The sequence below is a fragment of the Symphalangus syndactylus genome, chromosome 4, assembly GCF_028878055.3.
Source record: "Symphalangus syndactylus isolate Jambi chromosome 4, NHGRI_mSymSyn1-v2.1_pri, whole genome shotgun sequence".
NCBI classification, from domain to species: Eukaryota; Metazoa; Chordata; class Mammalia; order Primates; family Hylobatidae; genus Symphalangus; species Symphalangus syndactylus.
In genome coordinates, this window is record NC_072426.2 from 46,254,252 (window position 1) to 46,280,426 (window position 26,175).

The following is a 26,175-nucleotide window of genomic DNA, read 5'->3' on the forward strand; positions in this document are numbered from 1 at the left end:
CCCTGTGTGCACAAGCAGGCGTGCATACACCACAGCTGGCCCATGGAGTGGCCCACACTGGGGAAGGGGAGGCTGTGATCAGATAGGGCCATGTGTGGAGGCCTAAACGTTGGCCAAGAAGTTTGGTCTTTCATCTCTGGGCAGCAGGGAGCCCTTGAGGGCCCCAGAGGGAAAGAGTGGTATGATGAGACCTGTGCCGCTGGGTGCCCCTGGTCCTCCCAGGAAGTTTGCAGTGAGCTGAGTGAGAAGGGAATGAATTCTCTGGGCCTCACTCTTTCCAATCATCAGTCCCTTCCCAGCCCGCCCATGCCCAGATGCCTCGGCCCTCTGCCCTGCTCTCCTCCCCTCCTGGAATGGCTGCCCACCCTCTGGAGACTTGTTACCACCCCTGAGTCCAGCCTTCACTTTGGGCATTGGCTGGCAGGAGGAGAGGGCTTCCGCCAGCCTTCTAGGGAGCCTCCCACACACACACCAATCCCAGCCAGAGCAATAAGCCAGCCCCCAAGGGTGGTGGGAGGCTGGTCTGGAGAGGAGCTTTGGAGGGTGAGAAGACCTACCTCCAGTGAGCGACAGCACCGCCACGTATGGTCAGATGGCCTGGAGAAGAAGGATGGAGTCACCCTAGCTCTCCAGGCTACTCCAGCTCCCTGCAGTACCCCCTGGGGTGACCACTCTTGCCTGGACATGCAGCGCTGGTTACAAGCTCCTTCCTCCAGGGAGGACAACCCAAGAACTGCCCTGGGGCTGAGTCGGTGTCCCATCCTCACCACCTCCCAGCTCTGGGAGGGTCCTATGGGAACTGGAGGGACAGAGTCTCCGGGGACCTTAGGCTTAGATCCCAAGCAAAGCCCATGTCCTGAATGCAGAGGGGATGTTTGTTTGACCTATCCAATATTTTATAAAGAATGACCATTAGTTGTGAACATTTAAAGATCAGGAGATTTTATTTAAAAGCTCAGATGTTCAATTTCTCATGAGAAATCAGAAGATCTGGTGTCCCTGGGCCCACATTCTGCCTGTCCGCTGTGGACTGGAGTGGAGGACAGCTGCCCCTCGAGCGGGGCCCATCCAGGTGTTTGACCCAGGTGCTATACCCGCCAGTCCCTGATGGCAGTTGGCTTTTTGCTCTTAGTACCTGTATCTGCATCCTAAATTTGCCACGGCAAACTACCACAAACTTAAAACAGCAAAAGTGTATTCTCTCCTGGTTCTCAAGGCCAGAAGTTAGAAATGAAGATGTCGGCAGGGTCATGCTTCCTCCAAAGGCTCTAGGGAGAATCAGTCCTTGATTGTCCCAGTTTCTGGAGTCGCTAGGCATTCGGTGGCTTGTGGCAGCGTAACTCCAGCCTCCGCCTCCATTTGCATGTGGCCTCCTCCTCTCTGTCTCAAATGTCCCTCTGCCTTTCTCTTACAAGGACACTTGCCATTGGGTTTACGGGCCACCCAGCTCACCCAGGATGATCACTTTTCAAGATCCTTAACGTAATTACATTTTCAAAGGCCCTTTTCCCAAATAAATTAACCTTCGCAGGTTCCCAGGGATTTAACATGGGTCTGTCTTTTTTGAGAGCCATCATTCAATCCACTTGAGTGCCTCAGTTACCTCCTCTGTAAAATGGGGATGACAGTAAAGTGCCTGTTTCATGGGGTTGCTGTGAGGACTGAATGGGTTAGAAGAATGGCTGGCACATGGTGTTATCTAAGTATTAGGTACTGTTAGTGTTATTCCTAAGCTAAAAAGGACGTCACCCCTTGCAAAGGCTAGGGCAGATGGGGAGGAACAGGGCACCTCTCTGACTGGTGCCCGGGAGTGTGCAAAGTCACAGGAAGTGTGTCCCTCTCAGGCAGCTGCTAACACCTGTCTTCCTTCAACTCCCACAGACAACGGCCCTGTAGGGAAGCGGCACACGGGCACAGCCACCGTGTTCATCACTGTCCTGGATGTGAATGACAACCGGCCCATCTTTCTGCAGAGCAGCTATGAGGCCAGCGTCCCCGAGGACATCCCCGAAGGCCACAGCATCGTGCAGGCAGGTGGCCCGTGGCCTCTGGGGCAGGTGGTGGGCTGGGGGAGGCGGGGTCGCACACGGCCCTGAGGGCACATGCTCAGTGGCACCAGAGGCGGAAGCAGGTGGGGGCCCAGGGTGGGTCTGCTGCTCTGGAAGGTGCTGTGGGGAAAGGGGAACCCAGGCCCCCTCCCATCCCAGGGAGTGTGGACCGCCAGGTTGCAGAGCTGAGGATAGGGCTCTGGCTCCCCACAAACAGAAGGAAGACTTGGCCTCCCCCTCCATATCTCCTGCCCCACCCAGAAGGGCCTTTCAGAGTAGAGGGGAGAAGAAGATGTCACAATTTCCCGGAAAGGAGTTGAGAAGAGAGCCAGGGCCCAGCAAGGCCCAGAACAGAGCTGCTTTCACAGAGCCCTTGGCCGAGGCTCCCCTCTTGGGAAGTAAACAGGCACAAGAAGAAAGGGCTCCTTTGCCCAGGGAGCAGGAGCAACAGCTCCAAGGCTCAGAGGGAGAGAGAGGAGGACCCTGAAAACGATTTGGGTGCGCACCCCCACCTCTGCCCAGAGTCCTCAGTTGCTGGGTGGGGAGGGAGGCCCGGAATGAATGAGTCTCTTTACCAGCTATGGGGTTTCCAACTCGGAGGCTAAGCCAAACAGCGAATCTGGGCCTGCCCACTGGGACAGGCTGCCAGGCTTGGGAGGCACAGAAGCGTGGGAGGCTGGCAATGCTCCCCTCCCTGCATCGGGACCAGGAGGCGGGCAGGAAAGGGCTGAGGAGCAGGGAGCTGACTCCCAGAAACACAGAAAGCCCAGAAAGCCCTGGGGATTTGCGAGAGTGTGGGGGCTAGCTCCAGCAGGAGGAAGAAGGGGGTTCCCTCGATCAGGGCCTCAGCTTGTGAGGACTTGGAGCCTGAAGCCCAGTTGAGAGCCCAGCCCCCTCCTGGGCTTTTCCTTCTTCAGGCCTCAAGGCAGCCTCACCCCCTACCCCAACCTCCAGGAAGACAGTATCTAGTGGCCAGCAGGGCCTGCTGGTGAGGTGGATGGCTACAGGCTGAATCCAGCCTGGGATGTGCAGGGAGGCCCCAGGGGAAGCAAACCAGGAAGAGGTTACTGAGCCGGAAGGGAGGAAGGAACAAACCCCTTAGGGAGGAGGCCTGCCCCACTTTCTAAACCCAAAGACTTGGTTTCTATTTACACAATACTACTCTTACTGAAATCCTAGAGCCAGCGAGTTAATATAGGGCAGCCCTGAGTTCTCCCATTTCTCAGGGAGAAATGCAGGGTCTCAGGATGACTTCTCCAAGGTCCTCTAAGTAAGTTTCTTGTGAAGCTGGACTCATTTTTTGAGATCAGATTGACTTGGAAGGAAGGGACAGTGAGCTTCTCCAATAGGGCCTGCTTGGAGAGAAATCTTTCTAGGGTCACCTGAGGGAAGATGAGGCTCTGTGTTGTGCCGGCTCCCACCAGGACTCCTGCCTCAGAGAGTGGGGACACCCCCAGGCTGGGCCACTCTTCACTCTGTACACAGAAGCCTCATACTTCTGTGCACAGAACTGGGGAGTCAAAGTGAGGGGCTGGACGAGGTCTGGCTCTCTGCAAGCTCCCAAGCTGGTAGGAAAGAGAAGACATAGACAAAAAGGACCCATGCTGCCAAGAGAATGTTCCTTGTTCTCCCCAAGAGAGGTAGGAGACAGTAGGGGTGGCTCCAGGCAGGAGGGCTTCACAGAGTGGGTGTGTGTGAAGCATAAGCCACAGTTAGTGGGTGATAGGTGTTCCAGTTTTCCTGGAGTTTTGGATCAAGATGAGGCTAGAAAGATTAACTGGAGCCAGCTCCCAGAGGGCACTGCACGCTGGGCTGAGGAGCTTTGGCTATATCCATTTGGCATTAGGGAGCCAGTGAAGGTTTTGGAGCTGGGGAGTGGCAAGCCAGAGCTCACTCCTTGGGGAGACTTGGCTGGCTGCACTGTGGGTCACAGCAGGATGGGGGTGGGGCAGCTTTGTGGTGGGATCCTGGCCAGCTGACTGGGACAGGAGCTGGGCAGCCCAGGTCCTCCCTCTGCCCACCCTTCAAATTTGGGACCTGACCAAAGTGTTTAACCCTGGCGTTGTGGGGAGAGGTCAAGGGTTTGGGATTCTGAGAAGCCCATCCTGGGGTGGGACTGCTTTGACAGGTCTTCAGCAAAGCACTCACCAAAACCACAGATAGCATCCCTAGTGTGGGCCGGACCTGGGACCCCACAGCTGTCCTGGAGAGGTCTGGACCATCCCACCCTCGGGGAGGCTGCCGCTTTCCCTGGGTGAGGTGTGGAGCTGCTGTGAGCTGTCCTCCTCCAAGCCCAGGTGGCATCACCTCCAGCTGCTAGAAATGTCCTGCCTCTTGCCACTCTGTCACAATACCCTTCCTGGCCTCTGAAGGGAGCCTCCTCGATCATCCTCAATCCCTTCCTGATTGATCCTAATTTGGGTGCCCTGAAGAGGGGCCACCAAGATGGCTGCCAAGATCATGCTTGGAGAGCCCAGCTTGCTACTCCTCCCAGCCGGCACCCAGGCATCTGTTCCACCAGGAGGGAGGCAGCTGCTCCCACAGGGCACCAGGCAGATGCTAGCAGCACCCATGAAACCCAAGGAAGGGAGCCCCGAGGTTTTGCCCCAGCACTGGGCCAGCACAGATGGCAGGACAGTGTCTTGGCCCCAGTGTAGGCTGAGCATTTCACTTGGCTAAAGGGAACCTTTGCCATTTGGCAACTTCTCCAAGCTAGGCTTTGGCACCTGGAGGGCAAGGCTTCTGTGGTGAGTGAGGGTGCCGCTTCTAGGAGGTGGTTACGAGCCCCAGGTTGTATCCTGTGGAGCCTCAGGCCAAAGGCCCAGATGACCACGAGTGCTCATCTCTTGACCAGAAGTCTTTCATCAAGCAGCAGCTAGGGGGTCTGCAGAGAGGAAGGTGCTCTTCTGAGGATCATCTTTGGGAAAGGGCACTGGCCTGGGCATGCAAGGAGCTTCTGGGGGTGAGTGTGTGGCCCAGGCTGCTTGGGCCACTGTCTTCCTGCAGCCTGCAGCACCGGTCTCTGAAGCAGGAGGATCTACAGGTAGACCTAGGGGGATGTGGAGGCACATGTGTGGACATCCCATCACATCTTGGTAGATTCCGTGCAGTCACAGTGGCCGCGGTTGTCGTCGGGGCCAGGCAGGGGCCGTCGAGGGACGGTGGGCCGGCCACTGCGGAAGCTGTGCAGGGAGAGGCGCAGGGAGCCCAGGCGCTTCCAGAGCCGGAGCTGGGGCTCACTGGGGCTCCCGGGGTGGTGGGGCATGCATTCGCGAGCCCTGCGGCGGCTCTGGTCCAGAGCAGCCGGCTTGCAGAGCGTCATGAACAGCAGACAGGTGGCCAGCAGAAGGAAGATGCAGGCCAGGGCAATGAGCATGGGGAGGGGGTCGGTTGCCTCTGCAAGGGTCCCGGGGCTGACGGGAGCTGAGAGAAAGGCGAGGGGGCTGATGGCTGGGGAGCTGGCGAGGCTGGGGCCCTCTGTGCTCATGGCTCCTGCAACAGCAACAAGACAGAAGCTCAAAGGCAGATCAGCTGGACCCAGGGCAGCGGGTATAGGGAAGACTTACCTAGGGAACATGGATGGGGGCGAGGCACTGTTAAACTGGACAGCATCATGGCCACATCACACGTTAGGACAGGGAGGTCCAGAGTCATGACAAGTCTAAGTACACACACAGCTGAGCAGTGATGGAGCTGGGCCCAAGCTCAGGCCCTCTTCCTGCTCCACCCCCTGCCCATCTGCCACAGAGACAAGAGGGCGGTGCCTGTCTGCATTTTCAAATCAATCTTCATGAATCATCATAGGGTCTTAGGTCTGGAAACTTAAGACCAATTCCTCCAATAACTTGTTCTGTGGCCAGGAGCCAGTTATGGATGGTAAGAGGCCGCAGCTGCCAGGGTGCCTAGCAGTTATCTAATACCAAAGCTGCAAACTGGGGGCCCACGGGTGTGTTTAATTGGGTCGTTGCCGTGTTTTTATCAATTTAATTGTGAATATTTTCAAAATAATAACAGATTTCACAAAAATATATGGGTGCCTAATTCTCTTGAAATGTCAGAATTTCACCACTGGCATTGGCCCATGTTCCTGCCTCATCCTTGTTTCTGGGGCTGAGCAGCTGCTGCCCCCTGTAGACAGGGCACTGACCTCCAGCTCCCCACCCTCCCTTACAGGCCCACCACACACTTTATTTCACCTGCCTGGCCCTGTGGGGATTCCTGTGGCTGCTTCCCCATGCAGTCCAACTTGCTCCCATGACAGGTGGGAAACTGAGGTCCAAAGAGGGGATTTGGCATTAGGGAGCCAGTGAAGGTTTTAGAGGTGGGGAGTGACAAGCCAGAGCTCACTCCTTGGGAAGGCTTGGCTGGCCGCATTGTGGGTCACAGCAGGGTGGGGTGGGGCAGCTTGGTGGTGGGAAGGCCAAGGCCACATTGTGAGCCAATGGCCAAGTAAAGGCCAGAAGCAGGTCTCCTGACTCCTGGCCCCATGGCCTTGCCACCCCTCTGGCCCCCAGCCCTTTCTGAGCTCAGTGAGCTGCTCCGGGAACAGGTGGGAAATAAACCCACAAGGAGTTGACAAGGGGGCTGGAAACCCCTCAGGCACATCATGCACCTGACAGGGCATTTCCGTTCCCACTAAAGATCATCCCATTAGACGCAGTGCAGCAGACGATCCTTGTCGATGGAAAACCAGGCTGAGCTTTTGGCTCAATATGTCTGGGGTTGTAATAAAAATGCTCACAGGGCCTGGTCAGCAGATAACACATGACCAGAGGGTACAGATGAGCAGGGCCACCTGGAGAGCACTGGCTGGGCCCTCTCAAGGAAGTGGAGGGGCCTCAGCCCAGACTGGTGGTGTCAGTGCCGGAGTGTGGGCCCAGTGTGGTCAGCTCTGTCAATTTCCCAAGAGAAGCCAGAAATCTGGATTTTTTTTAAGGCAAACATTCTAGACATTTAAATGTTGGCAGCTAATTCAAATTTGTTGAAGGCAAGAAAGAAGAGAGGTGGGGTGGGGGAGAACACAGCAAAAGCCAAATAAACTTGATTTCAAAATAATGTGAAATGAATTTTCAAATATTTGAAACACTACACAGGCCAAACCAAACACATAAGCAGAGGACGTCCAGCTTGCAGGTCAGCATGTGTGATCTTTAAATTCTACTGACGTGGACAAGCAATCCCAGGGGGTCTGATAAAAAGTCATGATTTCCCTTTAACCTTGGGGTCTTTCCTTTTCATGAGGGTGGGGGATAGCAGATTTTCCTCCTTCCAGCTTGCAGCTTAGTTAACAGTTGAGTTTCTAGCATGGAAGCTCAGGAGGAGGAAAGGCGTCAGGTCACGCTCAGAGAAACCCTGTCACAGGTAGTGGGGAGGGGAGTGGGCCACCTAGTCCCCCACCCGAGGGACTCCTGTCCCTACCCCAGGCACTCACCGGCAGCCGCAGGACCTCACTCCTGGCTCCCCGCGCCCAGCCGACTGAGGGCATGCAGAGCACCCCACCTCCCACCCACTCCCCACCACCACCCCTCCCAGCACTTCCAGGCAGAAAACGACCCCTCCCAGCGCCCGGCTGGAAAGTGTGATGCCCGTCTAGCTGCCCAGGGCCTCCGCCTTTGCGGCATCAGGCCTAGAGAGCACTCTGGCTGGGCAGCTGTGCATGGGTTGGCCTTTCCTTGAGTCTGAGCAGGGAGGAGGGATGGGGTGGGCCCACCGCCCACTCCCATGGGGAGAAAATCAGCCATCCCTCTCTCCTACCCTGGACGATGCTTGGCCGGCAGTAAGAAAAGGGCAGTCTGAAATGGGAGATGCCTCAATCCTACTAGTTCTAATGTTATTTCAAGGCCTTCAAAGGAATCTGGAGACCCTACTGGGCTAGCAAAGAGGATCCAGGCTTCAGGCCTTGGGACCTGCTTTAATTAAAAAAATAAGTGAGGCCAGGCGTGTTGGCTTACACCTGTAATCCCAGCACTTTGGGAGGCCAAGGCAGGAGGATCACTTGAGCCCAGGAGTTTGAGAACAGCCTGGGAAACATAGTGAGACTTCATTTCTAAAAAAAAAAAAGTTTTTTTAATTAGCCAGGTGTTAGTATTTGCCTGTGGCCCCAGCTACTCAGGAGGCTGAGGCAGAAGGATCATTTGAGCCCAAAAGTTTGAGGCTGCAGTGAGCTAGAATCATGCCACTGTGCTACAGCCTGAGCGACAGAGCAACACTGTCTCAAAAAAATAAAAAAATAAGTGGAGTTGTAATTAGCGTCTGAGTAGTTCCTGTGGCAACGAGAGATTCCTAAGTGCTTGAAAACAACACGACACCCTTCCTGGAGCACGAGGCAAGTCCAGCTGCCAGGCTTCTTGGCACCCTCTACTGACCAACCAGCAAAGGCCAGCTAGTGCTGGGAGAGGACGCCTTGCCCGGACCAAGGCCAGGAATCATCTGGAGGGCAGTTGAAGCCACTCCCTTCCCACTGGGACCAGGGTGCACCAGCGGACCCTGCTCTGGACATATTTCTGCAAGCTCAGTCTAGAACCCTCCTCTTCCCTTGGAGTTCCACAGAGTAGGACCTGCTGTGGGCAGAGAAGACTGCTGTGTGGCCTCGGGCTAGTCCCTACCCCTTACTGGGCCTTGTTTCCCCTCTCTACAAAACCAGAGGACTGCCTAGGTCTAAGCACACCCTCACATTCTCCCAGGAGTCCCCCAGCAAGGGTCCCCACCACACTTTCCTCTCCAAGCCTTCTCCTGCAGTCCCCCAGGCACTGACCTCAGAGCCAGACCCCAGCCGTCCCAAGCTCCGTGGAGAGGTCTTCTCAGCTGTGGAAGGGAGGCCCAAGGAGCCCTGAGCAGTGCCTGTGACCCCAGCCCTGCCAGGCTCTGCTGTGCCCTGCAGCCCTCGGTCAGCCTGGCCAGCAGAATGGCCTCCCCGTCACTCCCCAGCTGGACCTGGCTTTGTCTAGAAGAGTTCAGGCCCTGCCTTGGGGGAGGGGATAGCTAAGGGAGTAGGGATGGCAACTGGGTTGGGAAGAGGGAGAGGGGAGCTCTCCAGAGACTCTGGGATGCCCCCCAGCCTTCCCACCGCCTCGCTCCAGCCTGTCTCCTTGGAGCCCTCTCAGGGTGGGAGACTCTGGGGAGACGCAGGGGGAGGGTTTTACTGCCTCTGCGGCCCCATGGCGCTCACCTTCCCCTGTTGGAAGTTTGAATGGTATGGTCGGCGGCAGCCAGCGGGTCGCTATTCAGTGCCTGCCAGCCACCAGGTTACCCTGGAGAGGGGCTACAAGCCATGGCGGGAGGGGAGCAGGCAGAGTGCTGGGCCCTGGCAGCCCCTGAGGCCCCTCCTGCAGCGTCCCTGGGCCCCACTCCTTCCAGGCTTTTCCCTCAGCTTCTAGAAAAGCACCTTCCCTTTGAAGATGTCTGGCTACAGAAGCGAGGGGTGAGGGGCATCTTCAAAGGTCAGAGGGATCCCAGGGCAGAAAGCACAGGACTAAGGGACCTCCAAGGCCATGCTCCCCACAGTGCGGGTGGGCCACGGGAGACCTCCACCGGAGGTTCTTTCCAAACCACACACACACACACACGCACACACATACACACTTCCCTCCCCCAGCCTTCTTTCTCCCCAGAAGCCAGAGCTTCCCTGGCAACCAGCCGCCTGCTTAGGAGCCCAAGCCTTCCGCAGCTTCCCCACCAGGGACCTCCAAGCTCCCAGAAATGCAACTCAAGATGGCAGTCATGGCTCTGTCCAAGACCTGAGCCTTGGACCCATTCCCTTTTTTGGAGCCCTAGTTTTTGGTTTTTAGCTCTTCCCTCCTCCCCTTGCCCACAAAAAGAGGCACTGTCTGCCAACCCCAAGATGGACAGGAGATTTCCTATGGACTGTTAAAGCTGGAGAGGTCCTCAGGGGTTATCTAACTCCTCTTTTGAGAGAAGAGCGCCCCCCTCTTCTCTCAGATGACCAAACTGAGGCCCAGAGAGGTGTGTCCTGCCCAGGAGCACCCAGCAAGTGAGTGATGGGGGACTTGGTGTTTCCCCTGTGCCAGGTGGGCAGGGGCAGGCCGTAGGCATCCAGGGCGGGCAAAGCATCGGCTCAAAGGCGTTTCCAATGCCCAGAGTCCCCACTGGGATTCCTGCACCTTCCATCACAGTATTCACTGCCTTCATTTTCCTTAACTTCCTCTTCTGAAACCAACTGAACACTTCATCTGTGGCCCCCATTCCTCCTGAGATGGCAGAAGACAAAGCTTCCAGGGTGGTGCAGGCTGCTGGAGCAGGGAGGCATCAAGGAAATCTCACGATGGATAGACACGCAAGGGCATGCTCTGGGCAACGTGGCTCTCTTCCCCATCCTGAGCCCTTCCAGATCTGGACAATTGAAGCACCCCATTACATCCCTCCACCTGCCAGCTCCTAAGGTTTCTCAGGGAATGGAGAGAGAAAGAACTGCACGGCAAGGGGCAATCCAGCCATCCCCAGCTCTGGCATAAATCAAGAGGGCTCTCTGGAGAAGGTGGCATCAGTCATGTCGACCTTCACCACACATCCGCATGCTAGGCACCAGCCAAGATTCTTTGCAGGATGACTTCTGATCTTCCCCTCAACCCTGCAAGGCTGGTCATCATTGTGCCCAGTCTAGAGATGAGGAAACAGGCTCAAGGGAGCTAAAGTACTTATCCATTGTGCCATAGAGAGTAAGTGACAAAGCCTAAATTCATGCTTGGGCATGCCTGACCCAGAGCCCTTGTTCTTTTTGCTCCAGTGTACTCATCCTCCTCCCCACCATCAACATGCTCATCAGAATCCTTAGACACGCAGTGCCCGGATGTGCATCGAGTTAGACCAGGCCAGCGCCTACTGCAGTCTCCTCACTCTCCCTTCATACCACCATGTCTATACTCCCTGTCCCGTGGAGGTTCCAGGGCATCAGTGCTGCTGATTGAGGCTGTCATTCCACTCTTCCAACCACAGTCCTCTGCTGTGCTTGCATGAGCCCTTCACTCCAGACTGGGGTCCTGGTTCCTTCCTCAGCCTCCCCAGCTGCCTCTACTTCAGCTCACACTGTTTCCCAGGAAAAATGTTATTCCCAACATTCTCTGCTAAGCCAGGTTTCCTCCATCCTTCCAAACCCAGCTCCCTCCTTTGGAAACCTTCAGCCAATCCCACCCTCACTGCTTTCTTGATCTTTGCTAGCAGGAACCCATCCCCATCTTCTCTGCAGGTTTGTCCAGTGAGCAACAATAGGAAAGCCTACATTAGGGCTTCGGGTGGCAAGAAAGAAAACCCATTCTATATTATCTTAGGCAGGGCCAGACATGGTGGCTCATGCCTGTAATCCCAGCACTTTGGGAAGCCAAGGCGGGAGGATTGCTTAAGCTCAGGAGTTCGAGACCAGCATGGGCAATATAGCAAGACCCTGTCTCTACAAAAAAAAATAATAATAATCTAGGCAGAAGGAGAAGTGTACTGTAGCAATACTGGGATACCCTACAGGATTAAAGGAAAAATCAAACAGGGAGCGAGGCACAGATGGGCTCCTGGAATAACTGGGCCCAGGGATGCAAACCAGAGCTGAATGTTGTATATGTCCTGCATTCGTGCTCACTGAGTGTCAGCCTAGTTCCTCTCCCTGGAGCTCTGCTTCTAAGTCGTTCACATATTTGACCCTACTGTATGCCGGGATTGTTGTTCCAGAGACCAGGGATATCACAGTGCACAAAGCCCTTTCTTCCTGTGGGGATATAGGCAATAAACAAAGATAGCATGTATCAGAGGGTGACCAGGGGTAGGGAAGGCCAGGACATTGGAGTGGGGGCTATAATTTCATATGCAGTGCTCTGGGAGGGTCTTAGGAGAAGAAATTTGAACAAAGACCTGAAGGAGATGAGGGCATGAACGTGCAAATATCTTGAGGGAGAGCTTGCCAGGAAACAGCCAGGGCAGAAGCCATGAGGCCAGCACACACTTGGTGTTCAAGAAACAGAGGAGAGAGTGGTGGAAAGTGGGGCCCAGGGATGTGCAAGAGAGGGGCCGTTGATTTTCCCACATTTTACTGCTAGAAAGACTGACTCAATCTCTCTGGGCCCAAGGTCAACAATCCCAGAGAAGGATGTGATTGGCTTAGCTTTGATCAGGCACCCAGTCCTGGACCAACCCCCTCTGACCATCTTGGCAGGGTCAGGAAGAAAATGGCAGCTCCCATGCATACTACAGGGCTGAAGTGAGAGGTGGTGAGACAAGGAGGGGCAGACCCAGAAGAAGTGGGAGAGCCCAGGGCCTTACAAAGCAATTCCCCACAGATCTGACAAGACGACATGTCATAGGAGGGTCCAGCCTCTTTCTGCACTGCCCTGGGGTGTGTTCGTTCTCCACTTGTTTTGGGTGGGCAGTGGGTAAAGTAGGTATTCAGTTATTGGCTTGACAGGACTCATGTTGGGGTCAGCTATGGTTCTGCCAGTAGCCTCGAGGCTGGACTCCTTGTAAAAAGGGCTGAGCACTAGGCAGTGTCTCCGAGTGACAACATCCCCCCCACACACAAGCCCACCAGAGGCAACACATAAACACATAAGCCTGAGTCGCAGCCACGCCAGCCAGGCCGATGTGAAGCTAGACTGGGGTGATGGTGCGTGTGAATGAGCATGGAGCCATCGTGTGGGAGGAGGGCTCCTGGACTTCCACGAAGTGACCGTACAGTGTACAGTGCCGGCTGGGACCCAGTGTGGCCAGAATAACTTTGGGCCAAGGAAATGCGGGCAAGAAGCAGCCATGCAGTCCAGCCACCCTGGGAGAGGCTCCTGTTCTCTGAAAGGCTGCCAGGTAGGGAATGTGGAGGGATGGAACAGCCTAAGAAAGCCTGGACCCAGCGAGCTGCAGTGTCATCTTTCACCTTCTCCCCCAGCCTCCCTGCGAACCTGGAGGAGGATCGGGGCAGAGCTGGTCCTGGACAGGGCCACAGGGGCCATCAGCAGTCAGACATACTCTTGGGGATTAGAAAGACACACACGTCCCCTTGTCTCCCCCACCCCCAGCCTGTGAGGGAGACCACAGGTTTTGGCAGGATGGGGTAGGATGCGTGAAGGGAAGGAAAGGAGCTCTAAAAACCTCTTCTCTCGCTGCTGGGTGGCATTCAAGAAGTAACTCGTGTCTCATTCTTCCTCAGCTGAAAGCCACCGACGCGGACGAGGGCGAGTTTGGGCGTGTGTGGTACCGCATCCTCCATGGTAAGTGGGGCTGCCCTAGGATGGGGGGCGGCCCTCCTGCCTGGGGGAGGGCAGAGTTTCTCTAGGCTGCCAAAGGTCTGGGAGATGAGGCCCAAGAAAACCCCCAGGGCTGTACACATGGGGTGAGGCCAGAGGGAGGAAACAGGGACATTCTCCTTATTCACACCAGGTGGGTGATGGGCAGCTTTTTTGATTATTTGTTTTTGAGCTGGAGTCTCCCTCTGTCGCCCAGGCTGGAGTGCAGTGGTGTGATCTCGGCTCACTGCAACCTCTGCCTCCCGGGTTCAAGCAATTCTCCTGCCTCAGCCTCCCGAATAGCTGGGACTACAGGCACGTGCCTGTAATTTTTTGTACTTTTAGTAGAGACAGGGTTTCACCGTGTTAGCCAGGATGGCCTCGATCTCCTGACCTCGTTATCCACCCATCTCAGCCTTCCAGAGTTGCTAGGATTACAGGTGTGAGCCACCGTGCCCCCGGGTGGCTTTTGATTGCCATGTTCCTGAAGTCCTGGGGTCCTGCAGAGCTTCCCAAAGCCACGGCCCTGAGAGAGAGGGCCCAGAGCCCAGGGCAGCCCCCAGCAGCACGCTCCCTGGGGACTGGGTCTCACTGGTCCAACCAGAATCCGGTGCCCATCTCTGAACCAATCACTGTGGCCAGAGAATAAAATGTGCTGATCCTCCCACTTCTCACATCAGGGGTAAAGTCACTGCCCACAAATGTTACGGAGTGACAGTAGAGGAGAGTAGATCCCCAAAGGAAAATCAGGGTGCTGTGCCCAAAAGACGGGGGAATGAGTGCTGGACCAGCCCCGAGATGTCCACTAAATCCTGGATTCAACCACCCATGGAGAATTCGGTTTTGGTCCCTCTTTTTGGAGTGCCCCAGGTTCTTCTGAAATATTAAAAAGGCCTCACACTACTCACATCTGTGGGTGTAGAAGCAGGGCAAGGGGGACCAGCAGGAGCCCCACCTGCTGGGGACCATCAACACCAAGATTAAGGCTTTCAGGAAAGAGCTGCAGGCCTTCCTGGAGCAGGTGAACCACATTGGGGATGGCCTATCTGCCTTGCCCCACCTCACAGAGTCCTCCAGCTTCCTCTCCACTGTGACTGCCGTGCCCCAGCCTCCTCACAAGGAGGGGACTGGTGAACTTCTGCCCCCAACCATGGCAGGCCAGCACAGCAGGAGACTTCTGGGCAGGGCCAGTGCTCCAGGGGGTCTGTCCCTCCACACAGGTAACCATGGCAACAACTTCCGGCTCCATGTCAGCAATGGGCTCCTGATGCGAGGGCCCCAGCCCCTGGATCGGGAGCGGAACTCATCCCACGTGCTGATAGTGGAGGCCTACAACCACGACCTGGGCCCCACGCGGAGCTCCGTCAGGGTGAGGCTAGGGGCGGGCTAGGGTGCTGACCTCAGGACGGGGCCAAGCCCACAGCTAGAACAGAGAAGGCCATTAGTTGGCGCCTGGTGTGGGCAGGGCCACCACTGGTTTAGGTGCTGAATGACATCTGGGGCTAAGGGTTCGGTGACAGATGCCCAGCCTGGGACTTGGACTTGTCATTTTGCTCTGAGTTTCTTCCTCTAGCTGTGGAAAGGAGTCAGTGATACTGATGTCTGTCCTAAGGAATGAAAGAGATGTCCTTACTGTACTAACCCCTGTATCCACAGAGCTCTCTAGGGTAAGTCAAGGAAATCTCACGTGGGTGATCTTGGAGGTACAGATGCTAACCTCATTTTACAGGTGAGAAAACTGAGGCACAGAGAAGTTGCTAGTGATAGAATCAGGACTGGAGCCCCCATCTTCTGAATCCAAGTTCAGTGCCCTTTCCAATGAAAGTGACCCTAACATATTCCAGTCACCTCTACCAGCTGCCTTGTCAAATGTATTCTTTTCTGCCCAGCCTTATCTGTGCAGCCAAAATCAAATCAGCCTTAGCCCTCCCGAATGGCTGAAAACCTAAACACAGATGTTCCCACTGGTTGTGTTATGTGCACTACCGCCAGCAGGGGGATGACTGAAATGAATGAGATGACCTCTCAAGGCCGCTTCACCCCCACCGCTACACACTCAGCAGCCCCCAGCCCCTTCCTCTAAACCAGTGAGTCAGACCCCAGACATCGGGAGTAGGAGGGAGATGGGAAGAGTCACGCAGAGCAAGCAGGGACTTTCACCCAGAACTGAGCGCCCGGCTCCTCTTATCAGCCCCATCTCCACCCCCTGCTTCCCCCAGGCTGGAAACAATGAGCGGTGGTCACCGGGTACTCACGATCACAAACACGATGGGTCTGATTGCACAGGGGCTGTGCTGAGGTGGGTGACTCAGCCCTGACCCAGGTCCTGCTGACACCCCCGACGCTTTGCCCCAGAAAGAGCTGGGAAGACACCTGGGTCTTTGCAACTGCCCTGAGTGAGACCTGCCCTGTGGAAATGGCTGAGAGGGTCAGATCCCCTGGTTCTTACAGGGCCCTGGTGATGGAGACTCAGACACAGTGACCTGGACATGCACACAGCCACGCTGGCTTGCATAACTGTGAATCTCATTCGTGGGCTGGTCAGTACGCCCTCATCAGAGCCTGCCTTGTGTGGGGCCCACTTCAGGGCACAGAGTGACTGATGTCAGCGAAGCTGGGGTTGGGTCTCTAGACTTCAGGCTTCCTAACCACAGCCCACCATGTGACCCTCGCTCCCCACTCCCTCCCCCAGGCATGGTGGGCGCCTGCCTCCAGGATCTCCTCCCATCAGTGCCTCAGCATCGTGGCTGCAAACCTCTTTTAGCCACAAACCTTCTGTATAAACAAAATGATGTGCAGCATCCCAGGGTACGGTGTAAAGCAGATCGAAGCCAGACTGTGACAATCAGTGCAGGGGTGGGGCTCCCAGAGCCACACCCGCTCAGCTACTTACCTCCTGCCCATCTCCCCATGAACCCTGAGGAATAATAAACCCTCACACGTGCCCGATATTTTTCTAAATGCCTCGTGTACTTTAACCTCTGTAACCCTCATAATAGCCTTATGAAGTAGGCACTGTTAATACCCCCATTTTACAGATGACAAGATTGAGGCAAAGAGGAATTAGCCGACTTGTTCAGGGTCACACAGCGGTAAGGGTGGAGCCAGTCTTCATGCCCCGGCAGCCAGCCCTAGCCTGTCCCCTTAACCACTATACCCCACTGCCTCACACAAGCCTCTTCAAAGCCCAGTCAGAAACCACTGCCTCATCCCCACAGGGTAATTTTAAGGTGAGAATTTGAGGGCTGGCCCCTGGAGCAGGTGCTTGGTGGCACTGTAGTACATAGCCTCCACACCCATGAGACCAGGGAGAGCTGGGGACCTTCCTGCAGGCAATGTGGGGACTCTGGCTTTCCGCTGGACTCATTTTCCCAGCAGCAGGGGAGAGACGGCTTGTAGGAACCATCCACATCCTCCAGTTCCTGCCTCAGAGACCGGGGACAGCCCCAGTGAGGGGCAGGGGAGTACAGAGTGAGACAGTCCCCGTAGAGACTGGGTGTCTAAGGGTGTACACGGCACACACACACACGCACACATGCCCACGCATACCTCCTCTCCCTGTCCTCCTAACCACTAGCACCCCATTTTGCAGATGAAGAAACTGAGGCAAAGCACTGCACTGGCACAGCACTGGACAGGTACAGCACTGGACAGAAAGCAGGTCTGGTTCTCCAGGAAGCCCAGTAGCTCCCACTTGCTCAGCAAGAACCTGACAGACCTCTGCTTCCTGTACATCTGTGCCTCTCAAGTTTGCAAACTATCTTGCCTCCTCCTGTGTCTGCTGCTAAAAACAAGGCTGAAACCAACCAGAGGATGGTGGCATGTAGCCAGACTCATGGAGGATAGGCCACACCCCAGCTCCGTGCCACCTCCCTCATCTTGTCATTGTACTGTCAGCCTGGCCCTGTTGTTTCCCCACAACCCTTGGAGTCAAGGTCATTTGGACAAGCAGATTCAGGAAGGGTAAGGCGCACAGTTTTGAAAGAGGAGTGGTTAGTTTCTGTTTACAGAAAAAGAGTTCCTGAAATTCATCCATGCAAATTCCCCCCCGCACCCACCCTACCCAGGATCTTCCCCAGCCAAGTTCTGGGTGAAGCCAAATTTAGAAGGTTCCAGCCTGTGAACAGCTGTGCTCTGGAGTGGACACGTTAGTTTGCATGGTGGGTTCTGGGTGTCTGGACATGAAAATTCTAATGACACAGCAGAGCTTTGGGAACCCTAGAAGCAGCGATGCAGAGAAACTTTTACACCCATATGCCTCTCTGCCCCCAGCCCTGCCACCCTCCCCACCCCAGAGTCCTCCACTGGTCAGGCTGCTGCTTTCAGCTTCTACCAGCCAGAAGCTCTGTCACTTCTCTCCAGCTGATTCCCAGCTAATCTCCAAAGAGAAAGCAGGGCTGATCCCAGAGGCAGTGACCAGATGCCAGACACACACGCCTCTGCTGCACATGCCGCCGGCCCCTCCCTTAGTGCGGTCACCACATGCAAAGTCTGTATGGGGCATCACAGCCCCTTCCCCATTTGCTCCCCTCTCTACTTTGCTGGCAAGTTCCTACCGGCCCCGGCTCTGTTTGGCTGGGAAGAGGGTGCCTTTCCTGTTCTGGGGCCAGCTCACCCCAGCATAGAGCAAAGAGCTAAAAGCTAAAAACTCCTGGTCTCCAGCAATCCTCCCACTTCAGCCTCTCTAGTAGCTGGGATTACACATGCATGTCACCACCCTCGGCTAATTTTTTTTAGAGACAGAGTCTCATTATGTTGCCCAGGCTGGTCTCAAACTCCTGGGCTCAAGCGATCCTCTTGCCTCCGCCTCCCTAGTAGCTGGGACTACAGGTGCGTGCTATCACCCCTGGCTAATTTTTTTTTTTTTTTTGTATTTTTTGTAGAGACAGAGTCTCACTATGTTGCCCAGGCTGGTCTCAAATGCCTGGGCTCAAGAGATCCTCCCACCTCAGCCTCCCAAATTTCTGCGATTACAGGCAAAAGCCACCGTGCCTGGCCTCCATAAACACCTTTTAAACTGTATTATATTCATGATGTACAGTGCACACATTCATAAAGAGAACTTAGAAAGTGCTGGTAAGCGGTGAGGAAAATGGTGCGTAATTGCACAATTCAGAAACAGCCATTGCCTTGGATGGGGGCCTCAGAAGCAAACCCTGAGACAAGGATTGGTGTGAAAGTAATGTGTAAGAAGCACCCACAGGAAAAGGTGGAACAGGGTGCGACCAGCAAGGAAAAACAGCCAGCAAAGTGGCATGGAGGGAGCTAGGCCTCCGTCCCCCAGGGAGCCCTAAAGCATCCCTTCACTGCCCCAAACAGGGCCAAGGAAGCTGGAGTCCTTGCTCTCCACACCCATCAATCATTGGCTCAGGGCTGCCCTAGGGGACGGAAGTTCCCAGGCATTTATGCTCACTGGGCTGGTTTCCATCAGCCCGGGTGTGGGTGCAGTGGGGTGGGGTTGGTCCTCCCCAAAGAGCCTTAGGGGCTGGGAGCTGGCCGTGAGAAGGTGCACAAGAATCGTAAAGAGTGCTGAGCACTGACATTCTCTACTACAACTGCCATTGTATTTTCACCTCTATTTTCCAAGATATATTTTGATATTTGATTGGGATCCCTTTGAATTTTTTCAAGAACTTTTGCAGGCCCTGGCTCATTTTGTCTTCATAACAACCTTAGGAGTGGCATGGAGTGTGAATTATTATTATTATTTTTTTTTTGAGATGGAGTCTCGCTCTGTTGCCCAGGCTGGAGTGCAGTGGCGCGATCTTGGCTCACTGCAACCTCTGCCTCCCGGGTTCACACCATTCTCCTGTCTCAGTCTCCTGAGTAGCTGGGACTACAGGCACCCGCCACCACGCCCAGCTAATTTTTTGTATTTTTAGTAGAGATGGAGTTTCACCGTGTTAGCCAGGATGGTCTCGATCTCCTGACCTCGTGATCCGCCCACCTCAGCCTCCCAAAGTGCTGCTGGGATTACAGGCGTGAGCCACCACGCCCAGCCGAATTATTATCTTAATATTACCACTTTATAGCTGGGAAACTGGTGGCTCCAAAGAGTCACTAATTAGTCAGATGTTCCACAGCATTGTCAAAAAGCCAAGAGCAAGGTGAAGTTCATTCCGAAACAAGTAATGTTTGAGCACCTGCCACGATCCAGGTGCTGTGCAAGGTGGTAGGTCACAGCGACCCACCAGATAGGACCTCACAGCAGGCCCAGGAAAGCAGTGACCACACAAGCCGGCCACAGTGGGCCAAGCCCTGGGCTTCCCAGCCTCCACCCTACCCTGACCTTGCACCCCTGGCCTGGCTCCCTCAGGTGATTGTGTACGTGGAGGACGTCAACGATGAGGCCCCCGTGTTCACACAGCAGCAGTACAGCCGTCTGGGGCTTCGAGAGACCGCAGGCATTGGAACGTCAGTCATCATGGTCCAAGCCACAGACCGAGACTCTGGTGAGGCTGGCAGGAGGAAGCCGGGGGTCCCATTGCTCAGAGCAAACCTCCCCAGCTCACCCAGCCCCTCCTTCGAAATGGTCATCCCTGATGCTTCAGGCTCCTCATTTAGCCATGTCTAGGCCAGGGAGGGGCTGCTGGGATGGTCTTGATCACTTCCCACCAGATGCACCAGCCTGAGAGGGTTGGAATCAGGGAGAGTTGTCCCAACCACTGGGTGGACAGAGGAGAGGCCACAGCTTAAGAAGTCCAGCTCCGTCATCCCGGGACCCAGCAGCTCCCACTAGCCTTTAGAGAGGGGCTGGGCAGAGCTGGGAGGGGTAAAGAGGACCCGTCAGAAAGCTGGCTGCTGCCAGGCCTGCTCCTCCAGCCCCTCCATGCCCTCCAGGACCAGCTCAGGGCCTAGCACACACAGCCCCCTGACCGTGTACAAGGGGCAGTGCCCTTCCTGTGCTGCAGGGCGGTAGCCTGAAGGCAGCCTGAACCTTGCTGAGGGCCCAAGCCCCAGAGGTGGCCACAGCCCGCAGTGCAAAATGAAGGGGAAGCATGCCGGGTCTCTGTGGCCCTCTGTGTGGCCTGGGCTGTCTGGCCTGTGCCCCAGTCAGGGATACAGCTGAAAAGGAGCATTTTCTGGGGACCCACTGTCCCCCAGAGAGGCTACCTGAGCTGCTCATCCTTCGTGTCAGCTACTCTGGTGGCTCCCAGCTCCTCTCTCAGCATCCTCAGATTATCTGTGGCATGCATGAGACGGGGTGGAGGGAGGAATGGCTGCAAATTCTCAGGCGGAATCTCAGGCACGTTAGTAGAGTTTAGGGCACATACGCGGCTGTGGCCCCTGGAGGTCTGTGAACTTCAGCTTAGGAATCCCAGCTCTAGCTCCTGATTGAATGGTTTGTTTCAAGGCACAGGAATTTGGGGTGTAGGGAGTGGGGAGGATGGGGGAAGGTGTCCCTGACACTGAAGCCCTTCTGTCGAAGGGACCAAATCAAGGCTTGGCCACCTGTGAGGATGCTTTCTAGATCAAAGCCTCCACGACAAGAGATCCTTCATTTCCCCCAACCCTTGTATGTCCAGATATCAAAGGGAGGTACATGAGCTTGAATTTTGAGGCTCCAGGAGCAGACCCAACTCCCTCTGTCATATCTCTGATGCCAAGGCCAAGCCCCAGAGGAAGGCTCAACAGTGCATGCTGGACCTTGCCATCCACATTGACCTTAACACATCCTCTGCCACATCTCTGAGGATGATCCTGCCCACAGAGGTGGGGCAGCCCATGCTGGGTGGGCCACCCTGGGGATATGGGTGTGGCAGCTTGAGAAGCCACAGAGCAGCCCCACTCAGTTCTATCTGGGACTGCACAGCTTTTGTGTCTTCCTACAGGGGACGGTGGCCTGGTGAACTACCGCATCCTGTGGGGCGCAGAGGGGAAGTTTGAGATTGATGAGAGCACAGGGCTTATCATCACCATGGATTACCTGGACTACGAGACCAAGACCAGCTACGTGATGAATGTGTCCGCCACTGACCAGGCCCCACCCTTCAACCAGGGCTTCTGCAGCGTCTACATCACTCTGCTCAACGAGCTAGATGAGGCCGTGCAGTTCTCCAATGCCTCATACGAGGCTGCCATCCTGGAGAATCTGGCACTGGGTTCCGAGATTGTGCGGGTCCAGGCCTACTCCATCGACAACCTCAACCAAATCACATACCGCTTCGACGCCTACACCAGCGCCCAGGCCAAAGCCCTCTTCAAGATAGATGCCATCACGGTGAGGGGCTGGGGGCAGGGAGCACCATTTCTTCCAATCTAACCAACGTTGGTTGAGCTCCTTCTATGTGCACAGCACTCTCGTCTTTGTCATAAAGTGTCCTTGAGATGGCCAAGTGTGGTGTCGTGTACCTGTAGTCCCAGCTGCTTGAGAGGCTGGGGCAGGAAGATTGCTTGAGCCGAGGAGTTTGGAGGCTGCAGTGAGCTGCGTTTGCACCACTGCACTCCAGCCCAGGCAACAGAGTGAGACCTTGTATCCTAAAAAGAAACAAAAAAAAAAGTCCCTGAGATAAATACCCCTGTAACACATCCATTTTCATATGTAGGGGTAAGATAAAGTTTATACCTATGTAGGCTGGTATCCTTCTGTTTTTCCTTCTGTTTTCACACCCACCACAGATCCCTTCACCTCTGGTCATCAAAGTGTGTGGGGTTTTCCCCCATACCAGCAACAAATTATCTGACTCTCTTGACACCAGCTGGGAATTCTATAGTTTGATTTAATTCTGAACATTTCTACCTGGAATTAGTGTCAGATCCCACAGGCTCACAGCTCAGCCCCTCCCACACACCAAGCAATTCTCCAGCAGACACCATAGTGTCAGATCCCACAGGTTGAGGGCTCAGTCTCACAAAACTGCCTCCACTTCAGCTGCCAATCACAACCTCTAGGTTGTTTGACCCATGCTTCTGACCAACCGGCGAAATCAGAGTTCCCACAACCCCCTCCATAAGTTCGACGAATTTGCTAGAGCAGCTTGCAGAACTCAGGGAAACACTTTACTTACTATTACCAACGTATTACGAAGGATATTCTAAAGGATACCAACAAACAGCCGAATGAAGAGACACACAGAGCAAGGCATGGGAGAAGGGGCTCAGAGCTTCGGTGCCCTCCTCGGACATGCCACCCTCCAGGCACCCCTACATGTTCAGCAGACTGCAAGCTCTCTGAACGCTGTAGTTCAGGGATGTCTATGGAGGCTTCATCACATAGGTACGATCAATTATTAACCAAATCTCCAGCCCCTCTCCCCTTCCTGGAAAATAAGGGGTGTAGAGGCGGGGCTGAACATTTCAAGCTGCTTATCCTGGCTTGGTCTTTCTGGTGATCAGCCCCAACCCAGGAGCCCACCAAGAGTTGCCTCATTAGAACAAAAGACTCCTATCACCTAGGAAATGCCAGGGGATTAAGAGCTTTGTGCCAGGAACCAGGGACAGAGACCAAATGCATATTTCTTATATCACAACGTCACAGAAAGCTCTGCAAGTCATATTTCCCTTTTCACCTTGGCTGTTAGGAAGCTCAGATATAAATGTTGGGCTTCATTGCAATAGTTATTCTTAGCTAGTTGTCTGGTACACCAGTCTCTTATCTACTGCCAGGCTCTTACTCCTTCGTCTTTGCTTTAGTGTTATCTTTTATCAGCATTCCTTCTTTGAAAGTAGGCAAGGTGTGAATCACTATAACGTGACAGGCCTTGTCCTAGAGGATATTGGGAACACAAATGGACACAAAGATGAACAAGACCTTTCTCAGTCCTCAAAGAGTTCTCAGGCTAGAAGTGGAAATGGAAATAATCCAGGATGCAAATCAGAGTACCACAAGAAGATGTGCAGAGAACTACAGCAGAGGGGTGGTGGAGCCCCTCGGGGCCCAGCAGTCGTACCTGGCTGGGGAAGCAGGAAGCCTTCATGGAAGAGGTGGCTTCCCAGTGAAATGTGAGAGAGAAGAAGGAATTCAACAGACAGAGCGTCCTAGGGAAGTTATGCCGGGCAGAGGAAGTGACATGGAGGTGGGAAAGTGGGCAGAATGACCAGGGTTAACAAGGGTGCGATGTCACTCACCCATCTGGCCCCTTCCCTGCAGGGTGTGATCACAGTCCAGGGCCTGGTGGACCATGAGAAGGGCGACTTCTATACCTTGACGGTGGTGGCAGATGACGGCGGCCCCAAGGTGGACTCCACCGTGGTGAGTGGGACCAGGGTGAGAGCCCCTCAGGTGCGGCCCATCGCTGGCCATGACACTTCCAAACCCACGTCTTCGCCAGCCACCCAATGTATGGGCCAGGCAGTGGGCGAGGGTCTTGATAGCCTGAGACCTCGCTGTGTCCAGCCATGCCACACCTTCCCAGCAGGCTGGGCTAGGATGAGACCTCAGGCAGGTGGAGGGTGGCACTTCCAGAGACCACTGCCAGGAGTGGGGTCTGGAAGAGCCACAGCTGGCTAACCATCTGCATCTTTGCCTTTTCTCTCGCTCCCCTCCTGCTGCCGCCTCTGCCTACAGAAGGTGAGTAGCCTGTGGCTGGAGCCTCCCCTGTGCTGTTGGCCGTGGCCAGTGCTGGCCGGGCTCTGCCTGGCCCTGGACCTTCCCACCTCTCCCAGAGAGAAGGCACGTGGACAGGCCTGCAGCAGGCACCCTCCCAGTGCCTCCACTCTCACACCCGAGTTCAGGCCCCTCTGGGGCGTGTCCCCTGCCTCCAACTGTGCCCTCTGTGTCTTGCCTAGCCCCAGTAGGGTCTTGGGCGGGGAGAGCACTAGCAAAGGAATCACTGGAAGACCACTGAGGCCTCCTCCCAGCTCCACTCCTTGCTGGCTGTGTGACACAGGCAAGCTGCTTAACGTCTCTGTGCTTCCCTTCCTCGTGTCTAAAACGAGGGTCATGCCGGCATCCCTGCCATCCTCAGAGGATGAGATGGAAGCAGCAAGAGATTGCAGGGAGAAAGCCCTTTGTAAGTCAGTCCTGGAAGCAGGTGTGACTGCAGTGGGGCTCTGTCCTGATGCCTCAGCTGCTGCATCCATAAAGGGGACCCCCTCCCTCTCTTGGGGGTTGGTGCAAGTGTGTAGGGTGGGACGTACATTGCGGGGCCTGGGAGCGCTTAGGAAGGGGACCATGGGCACAGGTTGTTTCTCCCTCAGGGCAGCCTCTAAGTAAAGGCAGAGAAGACCATGTGCTGGGGCCCCTGGGGGAGGGGTCCCACTGAGGTCAGAGGAGGCAGACAACGTTCCTAGAAGAGACGGCCCGGCCTGAAGGGAGAGGCAGGCAGGGGAGCTCACGCTGGGCTTGCAATGGGAGTAGGTCCAGGGCCAGCTACCTGAGAGAGGTCCATGGGATGACATCCTGTGGTGATGCCAGGACACTCAGCCATCAATCTGGCCTGGACACTGGCCAGTCACATCAGCTACCATCTAGAGACCACCTGGGGCATCAGGCTCATCATCAGCCTTGGTTACAGCCACATTGCCATGCCCTGCTGAGTCCCTGTCACATTAACCTTAAAAAGCTAGAAGCCAACTCAGTGTCCAAGCCAAGAGCCGAATACAATTTCTTGGGGCCCTCGGCCCCAAGGCTCCCTGGAGGTGGCCAGTTCTAGCGGCTCTGGCTGTGGCTGGGCCATACCTAAAGGCCCCCTCCATCCGTGGGGCCAGCCTGGGGGTGAGTTAGGCTGTGATGGGCAAGAAGCCCCCACAGCTCCCCTCAGCTGTGCTCCCCAAGGGCAGCCGGTGAGCAGAGTGCTCGGGCAGTGGGTGCCAAGCCACCTGAGTCCTGCCACTCCCAGCCAAGGGGCAGACACTCAGGGGTAAAGTGGGACCCTCTTACTGAGCCTCACCCTCTTCATTCACACAATGGGCCCACCTGGCCCTCACACAGCAGGTGTTGTGAGAAGGCTGGGAGGAGAGGCCAGTGGGAGCCCAAGGGTGGAAGGATGGCAAGGAGGTCCCCCTACGTGGACTGCCAGCCACTTCCTCAGCACGGCTGTTGAGGGCTTCGGAGCACACGCTGCTGCCTATGCCCCTGTATTTCCATAGTGCTTTGCCCTCTTCTGGGTAGCAGGGCCCACCCCTTTTTGTTCTGCCCTGGTTTCCTCTGAGAGGCTCCCAGGGGCCGCTGCCCCAGATCCACCAGCCCCGGTAGCCCCAAACACTGTTTGAGGTGCTAGGGTGGAGGCAGAGGAAGGGGCCCTTTAAAGGTGGAAACATTTCCTCTGCTAGGCCGGAACCCAACCACAGCTCACCTCCACCTGGCTCCTCCCTGTCCCCAACAGCCCTGGCCGGCCCCAGAAGGAGTGGTCAGGCAGACCAGAAGGGGGAGGCTGGGTAGGGCATGGCTCTGCCATAAGAGCTCTTGAGTAAGTTCAGGCCTTCAGGGGGTAGGGGAGGGCAATGTGGATTGTGAGGCCCTGGGTGAAGACACAGACACCCATCTCATTCCCATAGGCCTGGGAACCTGTCCTCCTTCCTCGCCCACTGAGGCCGACCCCCTTCCACTGGGAAGTCCAGCAGCCCCCTCTTCCCTGCCTTGCAGCCTCACCAAGATCAGAGCAGTAGTCATTGTGGGAACACCTGCTGTGTCCCAGGCACTAGGCTGGGTTCAGGTTACAGCGAGAAACCAAAATTAGACATATCCCTTGCCTTCCTAAGATACAGTGAGGGAAAGACATCGATCAAATGATCACAGCAGTAAATGTATGCCCTGAGAGAAAGCCTATAATAAGGTGTCAGGGAACTAGAAGAGAGCTTCCCTGAGGAAGGGACTCAAGCCGGGAGTGTCAGAATGCATGGGAGTTAACCCAGCCTAAAAAGGAAGAGCATTTCGGGCAGAGGGAACAGCAAGCACAAAGGCCCTGTGGTATGAGGAACCACGGTGAGTCTAAACGAGGCCTTAGCTAGAGTGACGGGGTTTGGGAGGG

At 55.4% G+C, this 26,175-nt stretch overlaps 2 protein-coding genes across 4 annotated transcripts in view; one reads left to right on the plus strand and one right to left on the minus strand.

Moving 5' to 3' along the window:
- Window positions 1-26,175, plus strand: part of CDH23 (cadherin related 23) — a 419,760-nt gene that overhangs the window by 315,275 nt on the left and 78,310 nt on the right. Inside the window, exons 27-33 of the mRNA XM_055274603.1 lie at window positions 1,882-2,030; window positions 13,189-13,249; window positions 14,485-14,633; window positions 19,581-19,716; window positions 21,097-21,485; window positions 23,355-23,456; window positions 23,772-23,774. Of these exons, the coding sequence (XP_055130578.1) occupies window positions 1,882-2,030; window positions 13,189-13,249; window positions 14,485-14,633; window positions 19,581-19,716; window positions 21,097-21,485; window positions 23,355-23,456; window positions 23,772-23,774 (989 nt within the window). The remainder of the gene's footprint in view (window positions 1-1,881; window positions 2,031-13,188; window positions 13,250-14,484; window positions 14,634-19,580; window positions 19,717-21,096; window positions 21,486-23,354; window positions 23,457-23,771; window positions 23,775-26,175) is intronic.
- On the minus strand, window positions 917-14,324 carry C4H10orf105 (chromosome 4 C10orf105 homolog). 3 transcript variants are annotated; one of them, XM_055274610.2, is made up of 2 exons: window positions 5,615-5,777; window positions 917-5,540 (listed from the first exon to the last, which is right to left on the minus strand). In XM_055274610.2, the coding sequence occupies exons 1-2, from the start codon at window positions 5,700-5,702 to the stop codon at window positions 5,134-5,136; spliced, it is 495 nt and encodes a 164-aa protein (XP_055130585.1). In that variant the 5' UTR covers window positions 5,703-5,777; the 3' UTR covers window positions 917-5,133. The 3 variants fall into 3 exon arrangements, with proteins under 3 accessions (XP_055130585.1, XP_055130586.1, XP_055130587.1); XM_055274611.2 differs by lacking the exon at window positions 5,615-5,777 and adding an exon at window positions 8,803-8,952 and having other exon boundaries at window positions 4,607-5,540; XM_055274612.2 differs by lacking the exon at window positions 5,615-5,777 and adding an exon at window positions 14,173-14,324 and having other exon boundaries at window positions 4,620-5,540.